This window comes from Cynocephalus volans, chromosome 9, assembly GCF_027409185.1.
Source record: "Cynocephalus volans isolate mCynVol1 chromosome 9, mCynVol1.pri, whole genome shotgun sequence".
In the NCBI taxonomy this organism is placed as follows: Eukaryota; Metazoa; Chordata; class Mammalia; order Dermoptera; family Cynocephalidae; genus Cynocephalus; species Cynocephalus volans.
The window spans coordinates 81,848,405-81,872,123 of NC_084468.1; the positions used below are offsets into that span (position 1 = coordinate 81,848,405).

Sequence of the window (23,719 nt, forward strand, 5' to 3'; positions counted from 1 at the left end):
CTCATGTCACCTAGTACTACTTGCAGGGTTTCCATTTGCAAGAAAGTAGTATCTTACCACTCACACACCGGTACTTATAATTTTTTAAGGGAAAAAGTATGAAAAATGATAAGCATTGCATTTTTGTTTAATGTGTAGGCCACTCTGAGCTAAATATATCACACTCTGTTGTCTGATAATTTTATTGTCATTTTGTAGGTGGGCTTTTCAAAAACATTACTTGTCAACCCATAATGGTTGCAATTATGTAGATAAGAAAACAAACACAGGTAAATAAATCTGAAGGAAAACAAATAGAGGATCACCTTAGATTTTTGTGGAAATAATCAAGGGGTTTTTTAACTTCAAAACTAAAAAGTGTATTATTTTTGGTGAAATTATTTTTACGTAATATTTTACTTGCATATAAGATAATCAAATGTCATTATTCCAGAGATGTTACTAATACCTATATGCTGCAGCAAAGAAATTCTTCAGTGTCCCCATCATTTTGTCACTACATGATCTTCTCACCAACAATCTTAGAACAGAATGGCAAAGGAGGAAACTACTCTTCACAAGTGCCAGAATCAAAAGGTGTTGGCAATCAATAAGGGTATAATAAGATGCTCTCCACTGTGATTCTTTTGGTTGGGATTGATTTTAAAGTTCTTGTGTCAGTAGACAGTGATGGGGTTCAGGACGCATTACCCCCATACATGGCACCTTGGCACCTGAGAAAACAACAGAAGCAGGAATGTCTTTGTGACCTTCTCCTGCTCTTCTCTGAAGTGGGACAGCAGTAAAAGCATTCTCTGACCTTCCTCTGAAGCAGGTCATAAGACTCCTGTGAAAGATTACCTCCCTAAACCCAGAGAAAAGGAATGTCCTTATCTCTGAAGACACAGGGACACAGAAGAATCTGAACAAACAGGGCTTGCTGAATTCCCTCCAGGTTATTACCATTAGATCAATCCCTTTTGTCCAATTATACTACCATCCAACTATCCACTTCTTCATCAAACTTAGCATAAAAATACAGAGATTTCTGTTTCTTTGGGTCTTTATTTCTGAAGGCTCCTGTGACACATAAAACTTAAGTAAATTTATATGCTTTTCTCTTGGTCTTTTGTTATAGGGGCCTCAGCCATGACCCTAATGATGAGTGACAAAATAAATATTTTATTAACTACAACAGGATGGTTGATTAAGTCAAATTCTTATGGCTTGGCTAGGGTTAGGTTAGAAAGGAAGCCACTTAGAACAAATGAAGGAAGTCATGAAACCTCTGGTTCTGTTGACTAAAGATTCTTATTTACTCCTCTGTTAACTTAGCATGAGAGAGCTGATGAAATATAAATTCTAATATGACAACTCTTGAAATTGTTTTAATTTCCAACCCTTTGATAAACAAAATGATAAACATGCACATGCACAAGGGAAAATAGAGTCTATTTTATTAATCTTGTGGAGAAACAAATGTTAATAGAGTCAACAAACACAAAAAGATGGAAAAAATATTTTTCTGGTGTTCAACTTGAAAATCTAAGCACGAACTTTGATTATTTGGGAAGCCATCCCACGGACATTGCATTATAGACTAGCCTTTCTTTAACCATCTCAGAAAAAAGCTGGAGTCCTTTTTCTAAAATCTGGAAAAACAGGAAAAATCTGTACTTGTGTTTTGCCAGCATTCAAGTCTAAATGACCTGAGCGGTGATAGCACAACAGGCGTCAATCTTTGCTTAGTAGGTTGCTTCCTAAACTTCATCAAGGGGCCTAGGAGTGTCCCTCAAAATGGAAGACACTAATTTAAAATACTACTAACGTAGGTAAACTACAATCTTAGAAATCATATACCTTCATAATGAAGTGTTTTCATAATAGAAAGAAATGGAAGTTAGTTAGAAACTTTGACAAGGAAGAGTTTGAGAGTAAGCCTTTGCGAGTGCTTTCCAACCCTCCCAGGGAAAGTGTGTGAGGAACATCCTGAATCACTTACTTGCCCTACAAGGGGACACTCCATCCAGTTACCCAACAGGACGAGGCTTCTCCTTAACTTCATGCACCTCTTTGTCCTCTTATTCAATACTTATCAAGCAAACTTCTAACCTAAATTTTATTTTCCAATGAGACATTCCTAAAAGCACAATGACCTAAAGATTCCAGATTGCTCCACAAGTATCCTGTCAGTGTACATTACAAAATTAAGATCCTGGGTTTTTCATCAGCTTCTAGCAAGCTTTATTATTAGCATGAATGAGTCTCTGGGAGTCTATCTATTCTGTAGTGGATCTAATAAAATTGAATTTCTGAACATGCTTTGTTTTATTGATGGAGACCTCACAAAGATTTATTTGCCCTGAGGGTTTAATTTGAAAAAAACCTGCCAAGCATTCTCTTTTACCAACTCTTTAACTGCAACACAGATCAACTAAAACTCCACATTCCTTTATTTAACCTGAACAATAGTGTGTTAAATCTTGTCACATATAACACTTTTTTAAAAACTACATATAAAACTTTATGTTAAATTATATTACTAATGGTAATTATAGAGGCTGGGTAATGGACACACTGGGCGTTCATTCTATTAGTCTTTCTATTCTGTATGTATTTGAAAATTCTATAATAAAAGTAAAACCAAAATAAAAATGAACAAACAAAAAGACATATCAATAGATTTAAAATCCATCTTCATAGACTTTCTGAAATTGAGGTAATGTGATTTGTTCTCTGCCTCGATTTTCAGTGTATTTGTCTCCATAACAAGCAAAACCTTAGCTCAAGTTACTTGGGCAATGCTATCAGGTGTCCACTAACTCTCTTGCTCTGTGCTGTTTCTTTGCCAGAAGATGCTATATCTGGATGTGTGCGTAACAGTTGATACTTTGGCTCAAGTTGTAATGAACCAACTCATTTCTTTTCTAGGAGGGATTGATACTTGTTTGCCCTTACTGATCATAATGAAATATCTGTGAAATAGATAGGATTTTGATTTTCCTAGGTGTTTCTACCCTCTTGATAAAAGAACTAGAAGCTCTCCTTGTATGCCAACGGGATCTCTTGCTCAAAATTTATGTACGTTCCTGTCTTTGGGCCAGAAACACTTTAGTGTTACAGAATCCAAGTTCTGAAATGATAACACACTGATCTAATTGTCATTAAATATACATTTAATAATATAAATTTCAAAGTAACAAATTTAATAAATAATGTAATTTATAAATAATATAAAACTACATTAAATATGACAAGACTACAAGAATTTGTCAAGGAATCTGACCAGATAGAGATAAAGAAAACTATATATGTTTTTAGGGTTTTTTTTCCCCTACAGCTTAAATCCTACATAGAGAGATTTATCAGCCTAATACATTTCATTATAGGAGATATTCAACTGATGTTAATTTGGAAAATGTGGTATTCATTTTGCCTATTTTTCATAGTACTTTTTTTTGGTATTATTTTAACTGGTATGTTCAGAGTATTTGTTTAAAAATTATCAAAATTATCATTTAACATTTAATATAACTTTGATTAAGACTGTTCTATTAAGATTGATTAAGGTGTGTTTATATCAAGTACTTGGGTAAATTTAAAAATAAGACAAAATTACATATATTAAAATATCGAAAAGTTTGGTTTTACCTAGAGCAAACTTGTAAATATTTTATTTTTCAAATTTAATTTGGATGTTTGACTTGTACTGATGAAACAACCATCTAGTCATATGGTCCTATATTTCCTTCCTTGAAGAAATTTACAGAGGAAAACCAAACATTCTATGGAGATTTTAGTCTGATTTTTTCACTCTTTTTCACATACTGAAAAATAAATTATTACTCTCATGGGGCCCCTTTCTGTTGGGAAGGCTATAAAGCTTAACAGAAATAACGGTTTCAGCTTAAGATTTCTGGAAAAAATATTTCTTACAATCAGGTTTTAGAGATTTCTCTCTCAATCCTGAAATGACTTGTATTATCAATTTTTTTTTTTTTTTTTACCTTATTGCAGTTTACTCAACCAGTCCTCTGTGTCATTTATGTGAAAACATAAAAACTGTCAAGGAAGTTTATCATCCTGAATTAGAACTACATTGGTCTGAATCAGACTTACATGAAAAGAAAATTCCAGACACACAAACTTCAATAATATAATCTGTAAAAGCAGCTATATATTTTAGTTAAGTACATGTACATATAGTCACATCGCCTAGGTTTAAAACCTGGCTCTGCCTACACTATCTAGCTCTGAAGCAAGTTACTTTAACTCTGTGCCTTCATTTTCTTATCCAAAAATACTACCGCCTAGCTGATAAGGTTGCTGTGAGGATGAAATACATATTTACGATTCAGAAGAGTATCTAGCTCTCATTAAATGTTTAATAAATAACAGTTACTATTCAAAATTTCCATTTGTTCCAAAAGTATTTGTTACCTATATATGCCAACGTACAGGTATATAACAATGTATATGTTTAATATGTACCAATGATTTTACTCCTTATTTTCAGTTTATCATAAAAGTAAAATATTTTCAGAGAAAATCTGAAAAGTACAAAAAGCAAATAGAAGTAGAATAAAATTATACCAACTTTCACCACCCAGAGGCAACCATTGATAACATTTATATCCAGACTTCTGTTTCCATGAATTTAAAAATGTAAACTTTAATGTATAAGATTTAAAGTAATATTTAACTAAAAATAGATTTTTAAATTAAAACAGAGCAAAACTGCAGTAATTTTGTTAATGTTTTTAGATTCTGAGAGGAAGCAGGCATCAGACTTTGGCTAATGAATAGTTCAGAAAATATTTCATCATGTAAAATAATCAGATGATAAATTTTTTTTTTTTTTTTTTTTAAATTTTAATGTGACGGGTAAGGGGATCGCAACCCTTGGCTTGGTGTCGTCCGCACCGCGCTCAGCCAGTGAGCGCACCGGCCATCCTTATACAGGATCCGAACCCGCGGCGGAAGCGCCACTGAACTCCCAGTGCTGCACTCTCCCGAGTGAGCCACGGGCCGGCCCCAGATGATAAAATATTTGAAGACTCCAGTTTTATATCTCATAGATTTTTTAAAAGTGTCTTGCTTACTTTATAAACCATTTAACCTTTTCACAGCTGAGAAGTGGCTGTGAAGAATTTCTCAGAACTAATTTTATGAAATTAAATGCCAAGAGGTATGCCCATATTACACAGACTGGCAGAATTTGATATGATTTGGAAATTAGATATTACAGGTGGAATTAAGTCAGTTTGGGTACATGTTATTGATCCGTATTTATTCCTTCATATTATTCCTTATCTTAAAAACAATTTTATCTATATATATATATAGGAAAATTCTTATCTGTATTATATATAGTAAAGTATATGCTAATGAAGTATAGTTTGAACATCCCTAATTCAAAAATCACTCTTAGTACTATATCCCTTCCATTTTGGCTAGGAATGACATACCTTATTGCATGCCACTGTGACTACAAATGTGGGTACTTTCCAAGCAAAATATCAGCTTCCTTGCTTTTCCCAGAATACGTAAATGGATTTTAAAAACACTTAGTAGAGGTACTATGTTTTGGGTGGAGAGATTTTATTGTAAACAAAGCATGTTAAGATTAGATTTCCCCAAGGATCTTTCTAATCCAAAATCCCACTTGTTTAAGACCTTATTTGTACATTAGCCTTGTTAATAATTATGTCCTCATAGCTCCACCACTGATGGAGAGATACATGGAAAAGCATGAGAAATTCCATGCCCACACATGTGAAAGACTATCTAATGGATCTGTAGAGATTACATCAATGGTTTGAAACAAAAACCATACTTAAAGAAATTGAGATTTAACAACCAATTAATTAAAATTAATTTTGGGCTAATATAAGCTTACATTATTATGATAACTTTAGTCAACTTATGTCATTTAAAAATCCGTGTTGTTTTATTCTCATTATATATTCTCTAAAGTATATAAAATATAGAAGATTATAAAGTAAAAAATTAATGGCCTCATAATTCCATCTCTCAAAGATAGCAACAGGTTGAGTACCTTTATGTAAAATGCTTGGGACTAAAAGTGTTTCAGATTTTGGACTTTTTTCGATTTTTGAAATACTTGCAGACCACGTACTAATTGAAGATCCTTAATCCCAAAATCCAGATCCAAAATGCTCCAATGAGTATTTCCTTTGTTGGCGCTCAAAAAGTTTATAATTTTGGAGTATTTTGGATTTTGGGTTTTTGAATTAGGGATGTTCAACCTGCACTCATTTACATATACTTTACTATATACACATAGATCTAGAACAAGAAGTGTTTCATTTGTGATTCAGATTAATCACAATTGTTACTAACTCTTTTATTGGTAAGTGTAAAAAAAAAAGACATTTACTTGCAGATTGTAAGTGATGCTGGTTTATACAACACCACTTTATTCTAACAGAAATACTTCTAAAAATCCTAACATGCCTAATTTAAAAGTCATCAATTTAAAAAATCCAAAAGGTAAAAATTCCAGTATTTTTTCCAGAAAATGAATTCGCTTTTAGCATCACTTATATCAACAGAGTTTGGGGCACGTCAGATGCTCATTAAAGAGTGTATAGCATTTTAGTGATCTGTGCCAAGGTGTTGAGAGTAAAAAGAATCACCCATACATATGTGTCAGTCAGGGTCCCAAGAGGAAACAGATGGTATAATCAAGTGTTTAATTGAAAAGAAGTTCATAAGGGACTCTGTATAGTGGTGTGGGCAGGGTGTTTTCTCCAAAAATGTCCTACTGCCTTTTATAAGATCTTTCTAAGTGAGCATTTCACACTTTTCTTGACTCATTAGTAGAAATGTGCAAGACATTAAGATGAGTACATGAAAAGGTGACCATCTTTTTATTGATCTCTTTTTGGTTTTCTAGTCCAGTGCTTCTCAACTCTTTTAACATCAAAGCAAACTTGGAAACTGGGAAAATGGATGAAGCTTCTAATTCAAATCTGCCCCCTTCTCACATTGAGAAAAAAACACTAATTTTTTGGCACACCAAGTAATTGGGAAGTTCTGCTCCAGGCCCATTTCTTACTTTCTTGACCTTCTTCAAATAATATTTTCATAAACCAAGCTTTTTCAATTATTGACCCACATCTTTTGTGTGGCCAATCTCATCTCCAAAATCATTAGCACATATTTTCTACTATCACAAACACCCATCAGATTCCTCAGTGAATTGACTTTATCTGAGTCAGACATCAGACTGGCTAAACCTTGATCTTATGAGGAATATTCCTCTCCTTTTGAAATCCCAAACTTGGAGCTCCCTAGTACTTTTTTCAGTGTCCTTACTATCTACCCTTCTTATTCATACACCTCACTTACCAGTGACTTTTTTTTTTTTCTTTTTAAAAGCTGTCAGTGAAATGCATAGTCCTTTCAAAACTTGCTCCTCTTCCTTCAATTTCAGTCATTAATACTACCTGCACAACTGAGACTGGAATCCCTAAAGCTAGTTTAAACTTTGCCTTCCTCAATCACACATTTACCAGTTATCTAGGTTTCATGGATGTGCTCCTAGAGTCTTTCTCATTCATTTATGCCTTTCCACTCTCTGCGCCTGCTTTAGTTCTGCTCTTCTCCCAGGATTCTTTAGTAAACTTTAGAATGGCATCATGCTTCTAATGCTTTCTCCCTAGATTACCAAATATTTCTTTAGGTATTAGAATAGATAATTGCTTCCTCTCCATTGTAGATTTTAAACATTAAACACTCTTACCATAAGTGGTTATTTACCTTTTAGGATTAGGACTTAAAAGATAAATTCACTTAGAGTAATGTAGGAACTTTTTAAAGGTGCACTTTTATAGTTTATCGGGTGCAACTGTAAAAACTCATCATAGCAATGCCCTCTTGTAATTAAAAGTTTCTGTTATTTTTGAAGTACTGCAAGAGGCTGAGTCATACATTGGATAATAAAATGTTAGGGCAAATATTTATACACTTAGGTAAACACTATGTTTAGATGGAATATTCTTAAAAACTCTTCCTGCTAAATCAGTTTTTTTTTTTCTTTTCTACTCAAGCTTTTCTTGCTCTGGTTATGATAAAGCGAAGCTTTAATATGGTTTCCTTTGTGGCCAGTGCCTCATTGCTTAGTTCTGCAGAGTTAAGGAGCCCAAGAACACTGGTTTGTCTTCCCAATGGATCAGCTATCTTTTTGCTAGTCTGTGGTCACAGACTGTCCTTCAAACCATGGCCAATCATTTCATAATGTTAGTCAGGAGGGAGACAGAGAAGGAGAGTCAGAATGGGTCAGTGGCAATTCATTATAAAACAAGTTAAGGCACATGCCCTACCAGAAGTGTTTCAGGAGTTTCACCCTCCTTCATATACAGATACCTCAGCGTTTATTTTATTTCCATAATTTGCTGCAGATTGCACCTCTATGGCCTTCCACAGTGTTATTTTCTATAGCTTTCCATCCTCTATCTCTGGTCTTTAAGCTGGATGGCTTACTGAATTTACCAATAGGCAGTGTGTTGTGATGAAAAGAACATGGCTTTTGCATACAGACCCTTTGTTCTACTTCTGGCACTAATTCATTGCATGTCCTTGGTTAAATTTCTTAAACTCCATGTTTCTCATTCTTCCTCTGAAAAAATACCTACATTATATGGTCGTAAGAATTAAATCAGATAATGTACATAAAGCACCAAGAAAACAGTACACGCATAATGAATGCTAAGGTTCTCTACTTGTCTTTTAAAATACATAAATAAATCTAATCAATTGGTCAGGAAAGTTTCACATGGCTACCATTTATTTAATACCCGCTTGTGTGCTTTGTAGTGCTTTACAAATATATTATCTCTAGTCCTCATGATAATCTCACAAGGTTATTTGTAATTATTTCCGTTAAGATGAGGATACTGAGATAAGTTGCTGCTATATGGGATGCATGGTTCTTACCTAAGCACAGTGCATAGTAAATTGGGGATATAGGGTTATTTCTAGGGAAGTAGTTTTTAAGCATTACAGTTTAATAACTACCTGCAATTAAACTGCCTTTTTAAAAGGCAGTTTCAGAGGGCCCACCTGTAAGGATTCTGGGTCTAGATGGGACCTAGGAAAATGCAATTTTAACAGTTTTATAAATCAAAAAAAATTCAGGGCCTCAGGCAAAGTAGTCACATTTCAACTGTTCTATAGCCACTTGTGGCTAGTGTCTACCGTTTTGAACAGAGAAGCTTTAGACCTTCTCTAGAATTTTGCATGCAGTTCTAGGGGTTTCATGGACCTCATGAAGTTCATCTTTGCTTTATATGCCCCTTGGTTAAGAATTGTTCCTTTCACATTTTTAAAGTCAGTTCATAGTAAAAGAGACAACAAGTTACTTTGGTATATTCTATGAACATTATTCACATTTGCTTATGAATAAATTCCTTAGCTAAATCAAGCAACCTTATAGAAGCAGGAAAGTGGGCTACTGATTTGGACTTACAAAAATAAGATGAGGATATAGTAGCTGAATCATTTTTGACCGCTGCTCTCTATCCCTGTCTTCTGGTGTGACAATAGATTTAATTCTTACATATTAGAGTTACTGAGTCTCACCTTCCTGTCAAGCAATCTTCAAGGTCAGCACTCTCAAAGCATATATAGCTCTCTCAAAAAAACAGGCAGTAGCCTCTGAACTTACATAGATAAGGATTTATACAAAGCTCCCTTCTATTTTTAGCCAGTGCAACTGTTTGCCAATTCAAGGTTTCTGGAGAGAGGAATGCGCCGATACAAAACAGACACGCAAAAGGTCAGACCTTGGCCAGGTACTGCTCGAAATCCTCTAGAAATACTCCCACCGAAACTCGGTAGCTCATTGTTTTTCTGTTGCGGTTTCAGTCCGCCGCAGCAAGCCGGGTCCCCCGGCTCCCCGGCAGCCTTCCCCGTCCAAGCGCGGCGCGGCCCTGCCCGGCCCGAGGGCGTGGCTGGGCACAGAGGGGCGTGGCCCGCCCTGGGGGCGGGGCTGAGGAGAGCTCGGAGGCGGAAGTTCCCGCGGGCGGTGGAGACGGCGCACGCACTGAGGGTCACTTGTCAGCGCTCGTCTGAGGCGGAGGCAGCGCCGCGCGAGACCCGAGGTGAGTGGCCGCCGGCCGTGTAGGCGCGTCTCCGACCTTCCGGCAGGAAGGGGAGAAAGAAGATGAGCGCGAGGAGGGAAGCCCTGCTGGGAAGGAGGAGGGGGCGCACCTCGCGCGTGGGTGGCTCCTCAGGTGCTTTCCCGGCGCTGAGCGGCGGAGGTGGGAAAGCGGCTTGGGGAGAGGGGCGCCGGGCAAAGGCAGCGCGGGAGTAGGCGTGAGGCCAGAGGGTGAGCACTGGAAGTCCCCGCAGTCCGGGCCGGCCAGGACAAGCGCACCGGAGACGGGCGCGAGAGCGTGAGACCTGGGGTGACGAGAGCGAGCGCGGAGGGGCTCCCGGGTACCGCCGCACCGGCACGCCCGGCCGGCTGTCGGCGTCCCTGGGCACCCAGCTTGGCGTCCGGGTACACCCATGTCCCGCGCGAGCCTGTTGCGGGTGTGGGGAGGAAGCGGGACCAAACGGGAAAGGCGTGTAATTTTTTTTTTTTGTTTGCTCTCAGGGTAGTGAGAAGCATTTATCTCCCCCCGATATTTACAGTCATGTTTGGGAAAAACTTCCGTGCGTGCATAAATAAAGCTCGTTTAAAAAAAAAAATCTAATACTTCTGTACTTGTTGGGACTTTTGTAAGACTGGGCTTTCGATGCGTTTGACAATAAATGGAAAAAGGAAGGGCGTATGGACAGGGCAGAGCTTGGAAGGAAAATTCGTGGCTGCGCTGGGCAGGGCAGATCTAGGGTGTGATCGTCAGATCCTATCCCAAGTCCGCCTTCCTGCCGGTGAGGACGTCTGAAGCTGCCTGCCACGGAAACAGCCGGCTTGGGATCCTTATTTGGCAAACAGGACTAGGCGTGAACCTCTGTTAGAAAACTGTCTCGTTGGCTGCTTTCATCCTATGCTTATGGCTTTAGTTCTTCAGTTCTACCTCCATCACCTTTCAACCAGGGGGAAAAGACAACATCAAGATATTTCTCTTTAATTTCAGGTCCTTCTTTTCTCTCTCTACATTTCATGAGTTCTCCTTTGCCCCCTCCCACCTACCACAGAAGCTGGATTCAAATGTGGAAATACCAAGCTTCCTTCCCTAATACTAGAGCAAAGACATTGTTTAGACTTTCCCTAAAAGAATAGCCAGAACTCTACAGCTATTCCAATATTTTCTATGTGTTTGAAAGCAGAATAGGCTGCTATTTCCTGCCCGGTTGGTATTTTAGGAAGGGTTTCACCACTAATAACCAGATGGAGGAGACCTGGAAAGGGCCAATAAAAATATTGCCATTGCTTAGGGATCAGAATGTTTTAAGGCAAATGAGTTCCAAGTGAAGCTAGCAGAAGGAGAATCTAGAAATAAAAAGGACATTGACTAGAAATGAAATGACACTGGTTTTGTAGTGTGACTGTGACCTTGCCAGTGCTAGCAACTTTACTAACAAATGGGAGAAGTCAAGGAGGGAGTCCCCGAGTAAAGGGAAGTTACATGTACATGGGTTGATAAATAAATTAAATATATTTTCTTGTAGGGAAGAATGGGGCCAAAGGGAGTTGATCTTTACTTTCACATTCTTCTCCTGACACAAGTTAAAGATTAAAAACGGAGGGCAGGTTGCCTGCGAAATATCATTTGCTGTAAACGCTTTTGATTTGTATTGTGTGCCAATATCAAGATAGTCTTTCTCTACTAGTTTTATGAAAATCTTCTCTTTTTATGGTGGGAAAGCAATCACATTATGTGTGGCTCTCTATTATCTCTCCATTATTCGTTTTTCCCCTATATGTAATAGTTTGACTTATGGCCTGGCCTTTGGGTTTTTTTCTGTGCCCTGTGCCTATTCTTCAGATTACTGAAGTAATCTGTTATTGCCTAGTAGTTCAGTTCCTAGGTAGAGCAGTGCAGATTTTCCAGGTTTAAGAACCAGGTTTATTTGAAAATTTTGCCTCATTTTCTCTTTATGAGAGGAAGGAATCTGTTTGCTTTAAATATATCTAGTGATTCGAATATCTACATCTGCTACTATGAATTTGGTGTGATGAGATAGAATTTTTTTTTTTTTCTTGTGGCTGGCGGATACAGGGAATAAACCCTGGACCTTGGTGTTATCAGCATCATACTCTAACCAACTGAGCTAACTGGCCAGCTCTGGAATAGAAATTTTGAATGGTTGAAAAAAATGGAAGAATATTTTAAGACATGTAATATAAGGTGGTGATTTGGTTGGATAGCTTATATTTTCTAAGGAAGTATGTCTTAAACAGCTTTTTAAAAAGAGAATGTTTTTAAAATTATAAAATTATTCATCTGTTATATTTTTAATATTTTTAAAGAAGGAGATATTACGTTTTTTATATTAAATTAAAAAACAAAAAAACTCCATTCTTCCCAATCTCTCCCACCACTATAACAACCAATAGGAAACTCGGAGTCAGACTTTTTATTATTGTTATTATTATTATATAAAAGTTCTACTATGGGAGTCATTGTGAGTGCACTTACAGCAAAACACAGAAAAAAAGAAATCACTGGAGCACTGGTTCTTTTCTTAAGCTGCAATTCAATTTCGTGCATTAAGGTTAATCCTGCATTTTTACCACGTTTAGTCGTAGTCATTTACTTGGTGGTAAATGCCTACTCTACTTTGCCTGATGAGGTGTGTGTATAAAACAAAAAGCAGATTCTGATTAAAATGTCACTGCACTAGACTATTGCCTGTCTGAAGGAAAAGTAGATATTACCTTAAGTGTGGAAAATATCATGTCCCTATAAGAGGAATTATGAGTTGTAGTTCATAATTGGAGAGAATAGTTTTTGTACGTTAAAAAACAACTTTTAAAGAATTTAGTATTTGGAAAGCATGAATGGGAGTCTACTGATCTGCATTCCCTTTCATATGTTAGAGTAACAGAATTTAAGTGAAATTGAAAGATTCTTGCCAACAGTAGACAAAAGAATGCATGAAGTAGAGGAAAGAGGAAAATCATTTTGAATTAAACCTGAAATAAAATCTTGTTCTTTCTCATAAATGTTAATGAAGTGTTGTAAAGTACTTTGAGTTAAAGTTTATATGCAAGAAGCCACAAAATTGGATTGTAATAGTAAGCTGTAAAACTGATCACGTGTCTAGAAGTATATTCTGATATGGAATTTTTAAACTGTGAAAATTGGCATCAGTGTAAAAATTGTATATTAGCTCATAGATTTCTTTTCTTAGACCGGAATTAATGAATCACTTAATATAGACTTATCTTCTGTATCCCCTCACCCTGAAGAAACAGAATACTGAACATAATTTAGTTGGCATTATATAAAATACATTTAAATATGTAATAGGATTTCAAAGAAACAGTTTTGTTAACCATTTAATTTTCTTTCGCAGTTTCTTTCATTTTCTGGCATTGGACTTTGGACAATTAGAACCATGAGCAACTACAGTGTGTCCTTGGTTGGCCCAGCTCCTTGGGGTTTCCGGCTGCAAGGTGGCAAGGATTTCAACATGCCTCTGACAATCTCTAGTGTAAGCATACTTTACAGATTTTATTGCAGATTCAATGCCTGGTCCTGGAAACCTCAGGGATGAGTTGTTGAATTCTCTGTTGGGCTGTACTTATTACAATTGCTTGTGGTATTTGATCTCAGCACTTTTAGTTATCTATAATAAGGACGGGGGAAGGGATTTAGCAAGGATAATGAATTTCAACTTAGCTTATTTTCAGTTTTCCCCCCTATTATCAATAAGAAAATGGAAAAGCATTTAACTAGGGGACAGGCTGTAAATTTTTAACTACCCCTCATTTGGGGAATTCTCTGGGCATTAGTTTCTTCACATGTAATTGTAGAAGGTTGCACAATAGGATTTTAACGGTCCCTTTCAGCTCCAAAGCTATTATTAAAAGCTTGATCAAAATTGGATAAAATGACTATTTTTGGTATTATTTCCTCAGCTCACTTTCTGGTGGAGGTGATAGCCACAGTAAAATGGCCATAAGCTACTTAACTTTGAAGAGGAAATGAAGGGCTTTGAACTCCAACTATGAATAATTGAGATTTGGCCTTTTACTTTATTGTAAATTTAGTTTGAATGTATTCTTTGTCCGTATTTAAAAGATATACACGATGATGATGATACTGATGAGGGGACTAATTGCAGCTTCCATTTATTGAGGCTTGACTGTGTGTCAGGCACTGTTTCACTCTGTAACCAGTAAGTAATTATTACTATAAATTACTTGTGTAACTTTTTTTTTTTAACTTGTATAACTTTCTGGAGGGTTTGTTTTTATATATTCAAATAAATATGAATTTCTACTCCTCTTTTACTGAGATGGTAGCAAGTTATATGCACTATTCCGTACCTTGCCTTTTTTTTTTTTTTTTTAACAAGTTACCGTGGAGAACTTTCTCTATTAATATATAAATTTTTTTTTTGAACAATTGTATAGTATTTTCTTGTAGGGAAGTAACATTTATTTAACCAGTCCTCTGCTGAAGGGCGTTTATGTTGTATCCAATATTGCTATTACAAACAGTGCTGCAGGGAATATTATATATATATGTACATATCAATATATATATATGTCATTTTTATAGTTTTTACCAGTTCCCTCCCTCCACCCTCCCCAGTCACAGTCTTACCCAACAAACTTTTTGATTTGAATTTTTGCCAAGTCTGTAAATGCATCATCTCATTTAATTCTCATACCAGCCTAAGAATTAGTGGTATTATTCCCATTGTACAGAACTGTGCTGTGAGCTCAGATGGCTGGTGTGAAAGAGCTGGCTCTCAAGCAATTATACTGTGCTACCTCCCTAATAATTCACTTTATCTTAAATTTAGTTAAGTTGTTTCTCTAATCAGATATTTAGAATGTTATTGTTTTGTTTAATTATAGATGTATATGCATATATGTATAAATATATATACACACACTCTGCATCTTAATATATATGTATATGTATGCGATTTGACTTTAAAAGATTAAAAATAAGTTTGTAACACCTGCATATCCCTATTAAAATACTGCAAATCCCGTCTTACTAATGGAGTTTTCTTTATTTGTTGGCTGTTGATTTTAAAATAGTTATCTTTATCATTAATTTCTCTCTTGATTCCAGTTAATTATATTTTGCCAGGAAATGTATATATGTGATCCAGCCCGCGAGTTTTAAGACCTTTTGTGGTTGGATGAAATTTTAAATGTAAAGTATCCATGTGAAAATGTGTCTTGTGAGTTATTCCTACTTAAATGAGGTGGTGTTTTTTTTCTTCTACTGAAGATCTGTTATGAGGACAGGACCAATATTTGAGTATTGTCGGTTTTTATGTTATGTTAACATTATTTTACATTAAGGTTTAATATCTTACTTTATTTTAATCGGTTAAGGAAAATTACTGTTTAGTTTAAAATACTTCTGTTTTTGCTGAAAAAAAGTCCAGAAACAAATTGACAAGTGAGACAAACTTACTCATCACTTTGTTGTTTAGTAATAGAAATGCAAATGCAATATGTAAATTTTGTGGTAACATGCCTTTAAAAAAGTTTTATGTGCTTCAGTTCCCTGGCAGAAAATTTGAGGAGCTAGCTTCATGTTGTGATGCTGATACAACAGAACACTGTGTACATACATATGTGCCCTCCCCTGGCACAGAAGAAATGCTTTCCTTGTGTAGACAGAGTGCTAATTAAAGGATTTTGAACTTACTGATTAAAAGAGACTATGGTAACAAAGCTGCTGAGTTATTTCTGTTCTCTTACAAAAGTCTCTGCCATCTACTGTGACCTTTTTGGGCCTTGTGCAGTGGGGCATGCAATTCATTCTGAACTGGAGAGGATTGGAAGGGGAGGGGGAGGAGAGAAGGGAATGTTGGCTCAACTGGGCTGCTAGGCTGTTGGCCTTTCATTGTAGTTATTTTCAACCCCTTGTGTGGTTTAGTTTAAACATGCCTAGTAATGTTGCCTAGTAAAGATTTGTGCCTCATAACTAATTTATATTGTGGTAATATTATTAATGTTATAAAATTTTAACTTACTCTCATCTTAATTACTTCTTTAGTTATACTTATTCTGTCTTAATTATGTAAAATTATTGGGATATTTTTCAGTGATCATCAGGTTCTGTAATTAATAGTATTGAGAAACAACTAAAACCTGAAAGCATGTCTTAAAACATGTAATTTATTGATCTCTTATTTTAACATGTATATGAAATTCTTAGCAAGGTCTGGCATACAGCATTCTCTCAATTGTTATCTTTTATGATAATATTATAAAATCAAAAAGAAAATTTAGGGACTTGAAATATTAAATCTTCCCCATAGTTGTAGGGAACACAGCAGTTATATTTTTTTTACTTAGAGTTTGCTGAAATTGAAAAAGAAAGAAAAAAATCCCAAGTTTGTGCTTAGCTGGGAACCTACATCTTTATATTTATCTTTCAAAAGTATATGATTTTTCCTCTGGCCAGGTATTACTATATTGGATTCCAAAGGACCATTTACATTCCTTTATAAAATTGAAACTCTGGCGTATCACATTGTGTTTTGAGGTAAATAAGCCACTGGCAAAGACTTGAACATTCTATTTTCTTGAGATTTTATTGTATCAGCATATGAATATGCCAAATATGACTTGGATCTCAAAGCATACAAGCTATAATATTTTAATATTTCACTCAGATTAGCTCATTATCTATACTGTATAAATTTTGTATACTATTTTATGGGTGGATTTCTCAGATGAGTGGCAATGCCATTGCTAACTTTTTAAGAACCTCAGAATGCAGTGACTGCATGATCACATGTCATTGTCTTCAATTTCCTGTCCTTACAATGGAGTACTGGCAATAGGAGCTTGTAGACTGTTCTTTTTATGACCCTGTATTTATTGAATTGCCCTGAAGCCATGGAATATGGGGATGAGTTTCATTGTAGCAGTGTGGGTTTGTTGGTCTTTGCCAGTATATTTTATAAGTAGGAGACTTTTCGCACAATTCAAGGCTATATTTTGGCAAGTTGATGTTCCTCACGATGAAATTACAAGAAAGGTTATATTTTTGTGAATAATGTCTTTTAAGTAAAACATCCTAAAGTTGAAATACTCTGTTGTGTGTTGTTTTCTGATGTTTAGTGTTAGAGCTTTTTTCTTCACTGTCAGTATTTGGATTTCCTGAAGATGATCTTCCCAATTTTCCATAAAAACATTTTAGATGTTTCTTTAGCAGATAAGAATGAGATTAGACTTTTTAATATACTCTAATAATAATGACTTTGATTCTCAAGAGTTAAGGGAGGATAAATTATTACAAGTGCAGACAAAATTTTAGTTGAATTTGAAAAGCAGAAGAAATTTACCATTTCCTGGAGTATGGAGCCCTGTTGGGAAGTATAACACAGAACAGAGAGCGACAGAATTATGAAACACTTTGCTGTGAATTCATTCAGCAGTTACAGGAATACTTCCTAGAAGCCACTGAAGAAGATACAAAGTATTGGGGAGTACAAAAGTTGGGTGGAAAAGAAATAAGCACAGTACTACAGTACTGGACACTGTTGTAAGACCCGTCACAAGACAATATTTGAAGTGACAAAGATGCAGATAAATGCTTCTCAGTTTTAGTGGGCATAGATCTTCTGTATTTGTGGGAGTTGGCTTCCTTCAGGAGAAAGTAATTGAATTCATTCTCAAAGGATGAAATTTGAACACCTCAAAGACAACACTTTTCTCTCTTGGTTTTCAGTGCATAAGTGAAGATGAAGACTTTTGTTTCCATTGCTTGACTCTAAGTAAAACTGTGGATATAGTTGAGTGATTCTCCAGACATGCCAGCTGCAGAGTTTCCTTCCTTGAGGAGGACAGAAAGACTTTCAGTCCTCTCAAGCTGAAATGGGAGAACTATCCTACCTTGAATAAATGGGCCCATTGTTAATTTTAAGCTGTTGAGTATTTTCTTTTATATTCCCTCCCAACTACCCTGTCATTATGCCAAGTTAGAAAGTTAATTCAGTTTGTGTAACTACATAATGTATATTTCACATGTATGTTCACTCTCTGCTTTTAAAATATTAAATACTTTTTGTGTGGGGCTCAGAGACCTGTCTTTTCCCATGTAGTAGTTTTCTATCTTTTCTGGTCACAAGTGTCAAGAGTCTCAAGATAATTCTGAAGATATTTTTCTGGTCTGTTATTTGTAAAGAAATGAAAATCTTATCAATATGTTTTATTGCAAATTAGTTTTAGATAAAAAGGACTTGCTTATTTGATTTTATAAATATTGGGCATTTTAGAAAGTTATTTGTTAAGAGAAATTTTACTGGTAGGCAGGAGTTTTGTATTTGATGGACAGAACAATACTGTAGGGTTTGGGTAAAGTTAAGGATAACACTTTAGATCTAAATAAGGAAGATTTTTATACAACCTATTCAGTTACTCAAACTGAGAATATTGAAGCCTATGGACTTACTTTCAGTTATTTTTGAGAACTTTGAGGCAAAGAGCTTGTTTTGTGATGGTTGCTGGTCACACTGTATGTGAATATACAGTTAGCCAGTTGTATTTGTCTGTGACATCCTGGTTGAAGTAGTTCTTGCCCAGATTTCCATGTGCCACAGGACTAGTCATGTCCTTTTTCCCCAGTTACAACAGCGTGAAGGATAAATCTGGTAAGGTTTAGTTAATGTAGAAGCAATTGTTACTTTGGTGTCTTACAAGGGATAATTATGTTTCAGTTTTGGCAGATGAGAGTAGGCCTTTATTTCAGTTTCTGAGATGTAAAAGTATGGAGTGTGTAATATAAAACTTAAAATGAGACATTAGCATGTGAAATATCAATATATTTATGCATTTGCAAATAAATGACATAATGACAATGAAAACAGAAGACATTAGTTTAGGTAACTAAAGAACGATGACATTGGTGTCTGCTAGTTCTTTAGGTATTCTAGGTGCAGAGCCACTGTATAGCTTTGTTCAGAAGGCAAGTTTGTTTTTTTTTTTTAATTAACAAAGAGGGAAAATCACTTTTCTAAGCACAAATACTTTGTTTTTATTAAGAATTTTTTTAGACAATAAACTATTATGAATGGACAATGCAAACAATATTGGATGAGTATTTCAAGTTAAGTTTGGAAGAATTTTAATAATGTTAAAACTGAATTTTTCAAATCTTATATTAATTTTCCCCTTCTTCCCTGACCTTCTTTCTTTCTTTTTTTTTTTTCCTTTTCCTTTGCGTAAGTGAAGTCAACTAACCTTCTGTAAATACTCAGATTTCTTTTATAGTTGATGGTGTCACCCATTTTGTTGACAATCACTGGAACAAAGTTCATCAACCTCTTTGGCATTTAGTACACCCAGCAGGGCTAAACATTTGCAGCAAATGTCACTGATGGGCCTAAATGGAGGAGAGTAAAATGAACTGGGAAAGTTAATAGGAGGGAATGAGAAAGAAAAAGTTAGATGGGAGAAGAAAAGAAATAGGCAACTTTTAAAAGGCTACCATGGAAAAATTAAAAACAAACAAACAAAGAATACAAAACAGAAAAAAGGAAGGAAAAAAATAAAAACAACCCTCCCACCCCTTAAATATAGAAACATATAGGCACCAATAGAAACAAATATTTACTGAGTCACTGAAGAAATGGTCTTGCTTAATACTTTACCCCTTCCCCCCTTTTAAAGTTTTTTTCATTTATATTTTTCTTTAGGTAAGACATTCATATGGTTCAAAATTCAAAAGGTACAATAAATAGTGTATAGAGGTAAGAGTCTGCTGTTGCCCTGACATTCATTTCCTCTGCCTCGAAGCACCAGTGTTAGCAGTTTCTTGTGTTTCCAGAGACAATCCATATAAATAGATATGTATGAATACTCCTCACCCTCATTTTCAACACAAACAGTATCCTTAAAAAGTATTTTTTTTTTGCATTTTGTTTCTTTCACTTAACCTAACATCAGTAAATATATCTTCATTCATTTTTACAGCTACATTGTGTTTGGATTTGTCATAAGTTATTTAACCAGACTTGTTGGTGGACAGTTAGGTTCTTTCTTGTCTTTTGCTTTTACTGACACTTTGGGGTAATTTTTGCATGCGCACACACACACACGCACACACACACACACACACACCCCACCCACCCACAAACACACGCAAACAAGTATATTTGTCAGATAAATTCCTGGAAATGTCATTGCTGAGAATGTCATTGCTGAGACAAAGGGTGGCAGGCATTTGTAATTTTGACTGATATGGCCAAATATATTTCTGTAGAGACACTCCTACCTTTTATATGAGAATGCCTGTTTCTCCATACCTGTGCTGGCATGAATTTCTATAGACTTTGATCTTTTCCAATCGCTGGGGCAATTTCCACCTGTCTCCTTTTTAAAGGGGTTAGTCATAAGTATTCTGGTTCATTGTTTTCCATTTAGCAAGAATGTATGAAATAATAATGTGCTGCCCTTCTTTAAATGGTACCATTAATTTCCTAGGGATGCTGTTTTTTGAATTCTTTCATCCAGAAGTTTTATTAATAGTTATCTCTAATTTGTTTTCTATTACTAAACAGATTTCCTCTCTGTGTTATATATTACTCCCAATTACATGGTGAAAGGTTTTTTTTTTTTTTTTTTGCTTTTTTGTGGAATCGTTTTTGGCCTAGTGCCCCATCATAGGCTTTTTGAAAAATTAAGCGGATCATATTTGATAGATTCAAGGTTTTACCTTTGAAATTTTTCCAGTAGCTTGATATATTGTGTGGTTTTGAATCCCAGTCTTCTCTAGCTCCCTTTATGTAATGTGACAAGGAGACTGACTATTATGAGGTATTTGGTATGGTCCAGGGGCATGGTACAATTCACTGTTATGAGCGTCACTGTGTTTTTATTATCAACATTTATTAGCCGGTGGAGCTTAATGGAAGTCACAGGTTTACAGCGTGTTGAATAGCATAGTGAGTCAGGCATTGTGAAGGCACACTAGTGTGTGGTGCAGTAAATAAGGGTATTTTCAAAAGTTCATGGAAAAATAGAATTGAAAGATAATACGAATCTTTACATGAACTTTTGGAAGTACCCTTATATTACTTTATTTTAGCCAGATGTAAGCAGTAGAGTGTATGTGTTGGTAACCATGGTAACAAAAAGAGTAAGGATGTCAGGGTTGTTTGTATTTTATTTGGTAAAGATGAGGGAAGGAGGAATTTCCCTTTAGTGTGTTGCTGTAAATTTTTAAATGTGATGAGAATAGTTTTGAATTAAATAAGAATTTGCAACATTCATTATTGGAATTATGTGAATTGTTAAACGTTTTTCCTCAAGGTCCAAAAATTGATGTAACAATGGCCACTGTACTATGATAACTGTCCTGGGTAAATTTTGATTTACCAAAAGAGGAAGAAGTTATTTTAATGACATTAACAATTGAACACATTTACCATTGATTGGATCAAAGATTTAAGTGTTGTGATTCTGTTCCTTTGGAGATCTAATGGCCCAGCATTTTTCAAATGATTTCTGAGATATTAGCTTTTAGAGGTGTTAAAATTAAGATATTTAGTAAAATCGTATTATGCGAGCAAGAGCAGATTGTGGATATGTTCTGAAAGTATTTTTCTTGAGAAATGGCATTGGAGGACAAGTGTCCTTTAGAAAATAAATGTTGTATTTCTTAACTAGGACCCCTTAGAGATATTTTGGAGAAAGAAGTCTGTGTATATAAGGGTTCTCCAAAAAGTTCATGGAAAGATTCATATTATCTTTTAATTCTGTTTTTCCATGAACTTTTTGAAATATCCTTATAAACACAAGCAGTGTTACACATGTAATTTTTATGATTTTGGCCATTCTCTTGAAGTATCTCTATGCTACTAATTTCCAGATATGCTACAAATGGTTTTTTTGATCTTCTTATACTAGGCATTTTTTTTTTTTTTTTTTTTTTGTCATTTTTTCGTGACTGGGACTCAGCCAGTGAGTGCACCAGTCATTCTTATATAGGATCCGAACCCGCGGCGGGAGCGTTGCCGCACTCTACCAAGTGCACCACGGGCTCGGCCCTATACTGGGCATTTTTATTTGTTTATGTGTCCCTCTGTCCGTTCTGGAAGATCCTAGTTATCTGATATTCAGTTCTCAGACTGATACTTTGATACTTTAGCAGACAAGGGTGTTTCCAAAATTTATGAATGGCTTATCCTCCATAGGCTGGTTTCTCATCCTCAGGCTGGCACCTTGCCCAGGCAAGAATCCTACATTTAATACATTACTGACTTATTTGAGAAGTGTAAGCATTTTTCATTATCTGTTGAATTATTGCTTAACTACTCCACCTGGTATTCAGGCTGCATATAAATGGGCCCATTTAATACAATTTGGTTTATGGTTCCAAATGCCAAATTTGACCCTCAAAGGTTGTGGTCTCTTTATTATTTTTGCACACTACTTGTTTCTTCTTACCATCCCTAAAGTCCTAGCCGTCCTTCAAAGCACATTCATACACCAGGTGCTCTTTGAAATGTTTGACTACTCCAGGTCACTTGAGTCTCCTTTCCCTCCTGTATTAAAAAATAAATAATGAAATATGCTAATGTTTATTGAGCCTTTGTTATTGTCTGGGTCCTGTTCTAGACATTTTGCACATGTTTGATTATTTAATCCTCGTAACAGCCCCACAGGGAAGTATGATTTTTTTTCCCCTTTGGTTTTTTTTCTTTCTCTCTCTCTTTTTTTCTTTTTATCGAAACATAATTGATTATACACGTTTGTGGGGTACAGAGTTGAATATCAGTGCCTGTGTATAATATGTGAGTTTAAATCTCTGACTTACAGATGAAGAAATGGTGGGACATAGAAGTTAAGTAACATGCCCAAAGTTAGCTAGCTAGTAATTAGTTAGGCTCAGGATTTGAAAGCAGTCAAACTGAGTTGTAATAGTGCTTTGAACCATTCTCTATTTCCTAGGAATAGACAGCTTTCACTAGGAACAGCAAAGTGTGTGTATGTGTGTTTCTTAACCAGAGAATAGATGATAATAGAATCAAATAATTGTATGTATGGGAATAACTGAGATTTTTAAGAAAAAAATATGACTGGTTTCCAGACTAATCATCAATTAGACTTTAAGTGTAGATTCCAGGACTTTTCTCCAGATTTTGAATTTAGGATATTTAAGGATTCAATAGATTCTATATTTTTAACATGCTTTTTAGGTGTTTCTTGTATATCAGTTGGGTTCCATTTTGTGTACTAATGTTTAGAAACCATATATAGCTTTGCTTTTTTTAAAAAACATTTTATTATAGAGTTTTTGTTATTTCTATCATTTAAGCAAAAAGGTTAAGGCTAAGTTACTTGGAATTGGTAATGCCATTGACTAAATAATGTGACAGATCTACTTTTCTCCAACCACCAGTCTCTTCCTAGTTTTTCAGAGGTCGGTAACCATAGGTAACTTTTTGGAAATAGATGGCAGTTTTAATAATATAACCATCAGGTTTTGGTATGTTTATGGTGCTGTAAGTACCTTTGTGACAAAAGATTTGGAGGACTTTGAAGTTGTCATGCTGCTTATAATACTTTAATACTTTAAAATCTAATACTGAATATTAAATTTACCAAAGACTTATG

The 23,719-nt window shown here is 35.4% G+C and overlaps 2 protein-coding genes across 7 annotated transcripts in view; one reads left to right on the forward strand and one right to left on the reverse strand.

Moving 5' to 3' along the window:
- The window catches only part of HPGDS (hematopoietic prostaglandin D synthase), a 134,261-nt gene extending 124,276 nt beyond the window's left edge, over positions 1-9,985 (reverse strand). Inside the window, exon 1 of one of the 2 annotated variants that reach the window (XR_010024424.1) lies at positions 9,789-9,873. Coding sequence is in view for 1 of the 2 variants with exons in the window: in XM_063107369.1 (XP_062963439.1) it covers positions 9,789-9,848 (60 nt within the window). In the remaining variant the exon portion in view is untranslated. Of the gene's footprint in view, positions 1-9,788 lie in introns of both variants that reach the window. The other variant, XM_063107369.1, reaches the window with a different exon arrangement.
- The window catches only part of LOC134385627 (PDZ and LIM domain protein 5-like), a 144,909-nt gene continuing 131,080 nt past the window's right edge, over positions 9,891-23,719 (forward strand). For 2 of the 5 annotated variants that reach the window (XM_063107362.1, XM_063107363.1), the window contains exons 1-2: positions 9,891-10,106; positions 13,474-13,611. In XM_063107362.1, coding sequence (XP_062963432.1) covers positions 13,516-13,611 — 96 coding nt within the window. In that variant the 5' untranslated portion in view covers positions 9,891-10,106; positions 13,474-13,515. The remainder of the gene's footprint in view (positions 10,107-13,473; positions 13,612-23,719) is intronic. The other 3 variants (XM_063107364.1, XM_063107365.1, XM_063107366.1) reach the window with 3 other exon arrangements.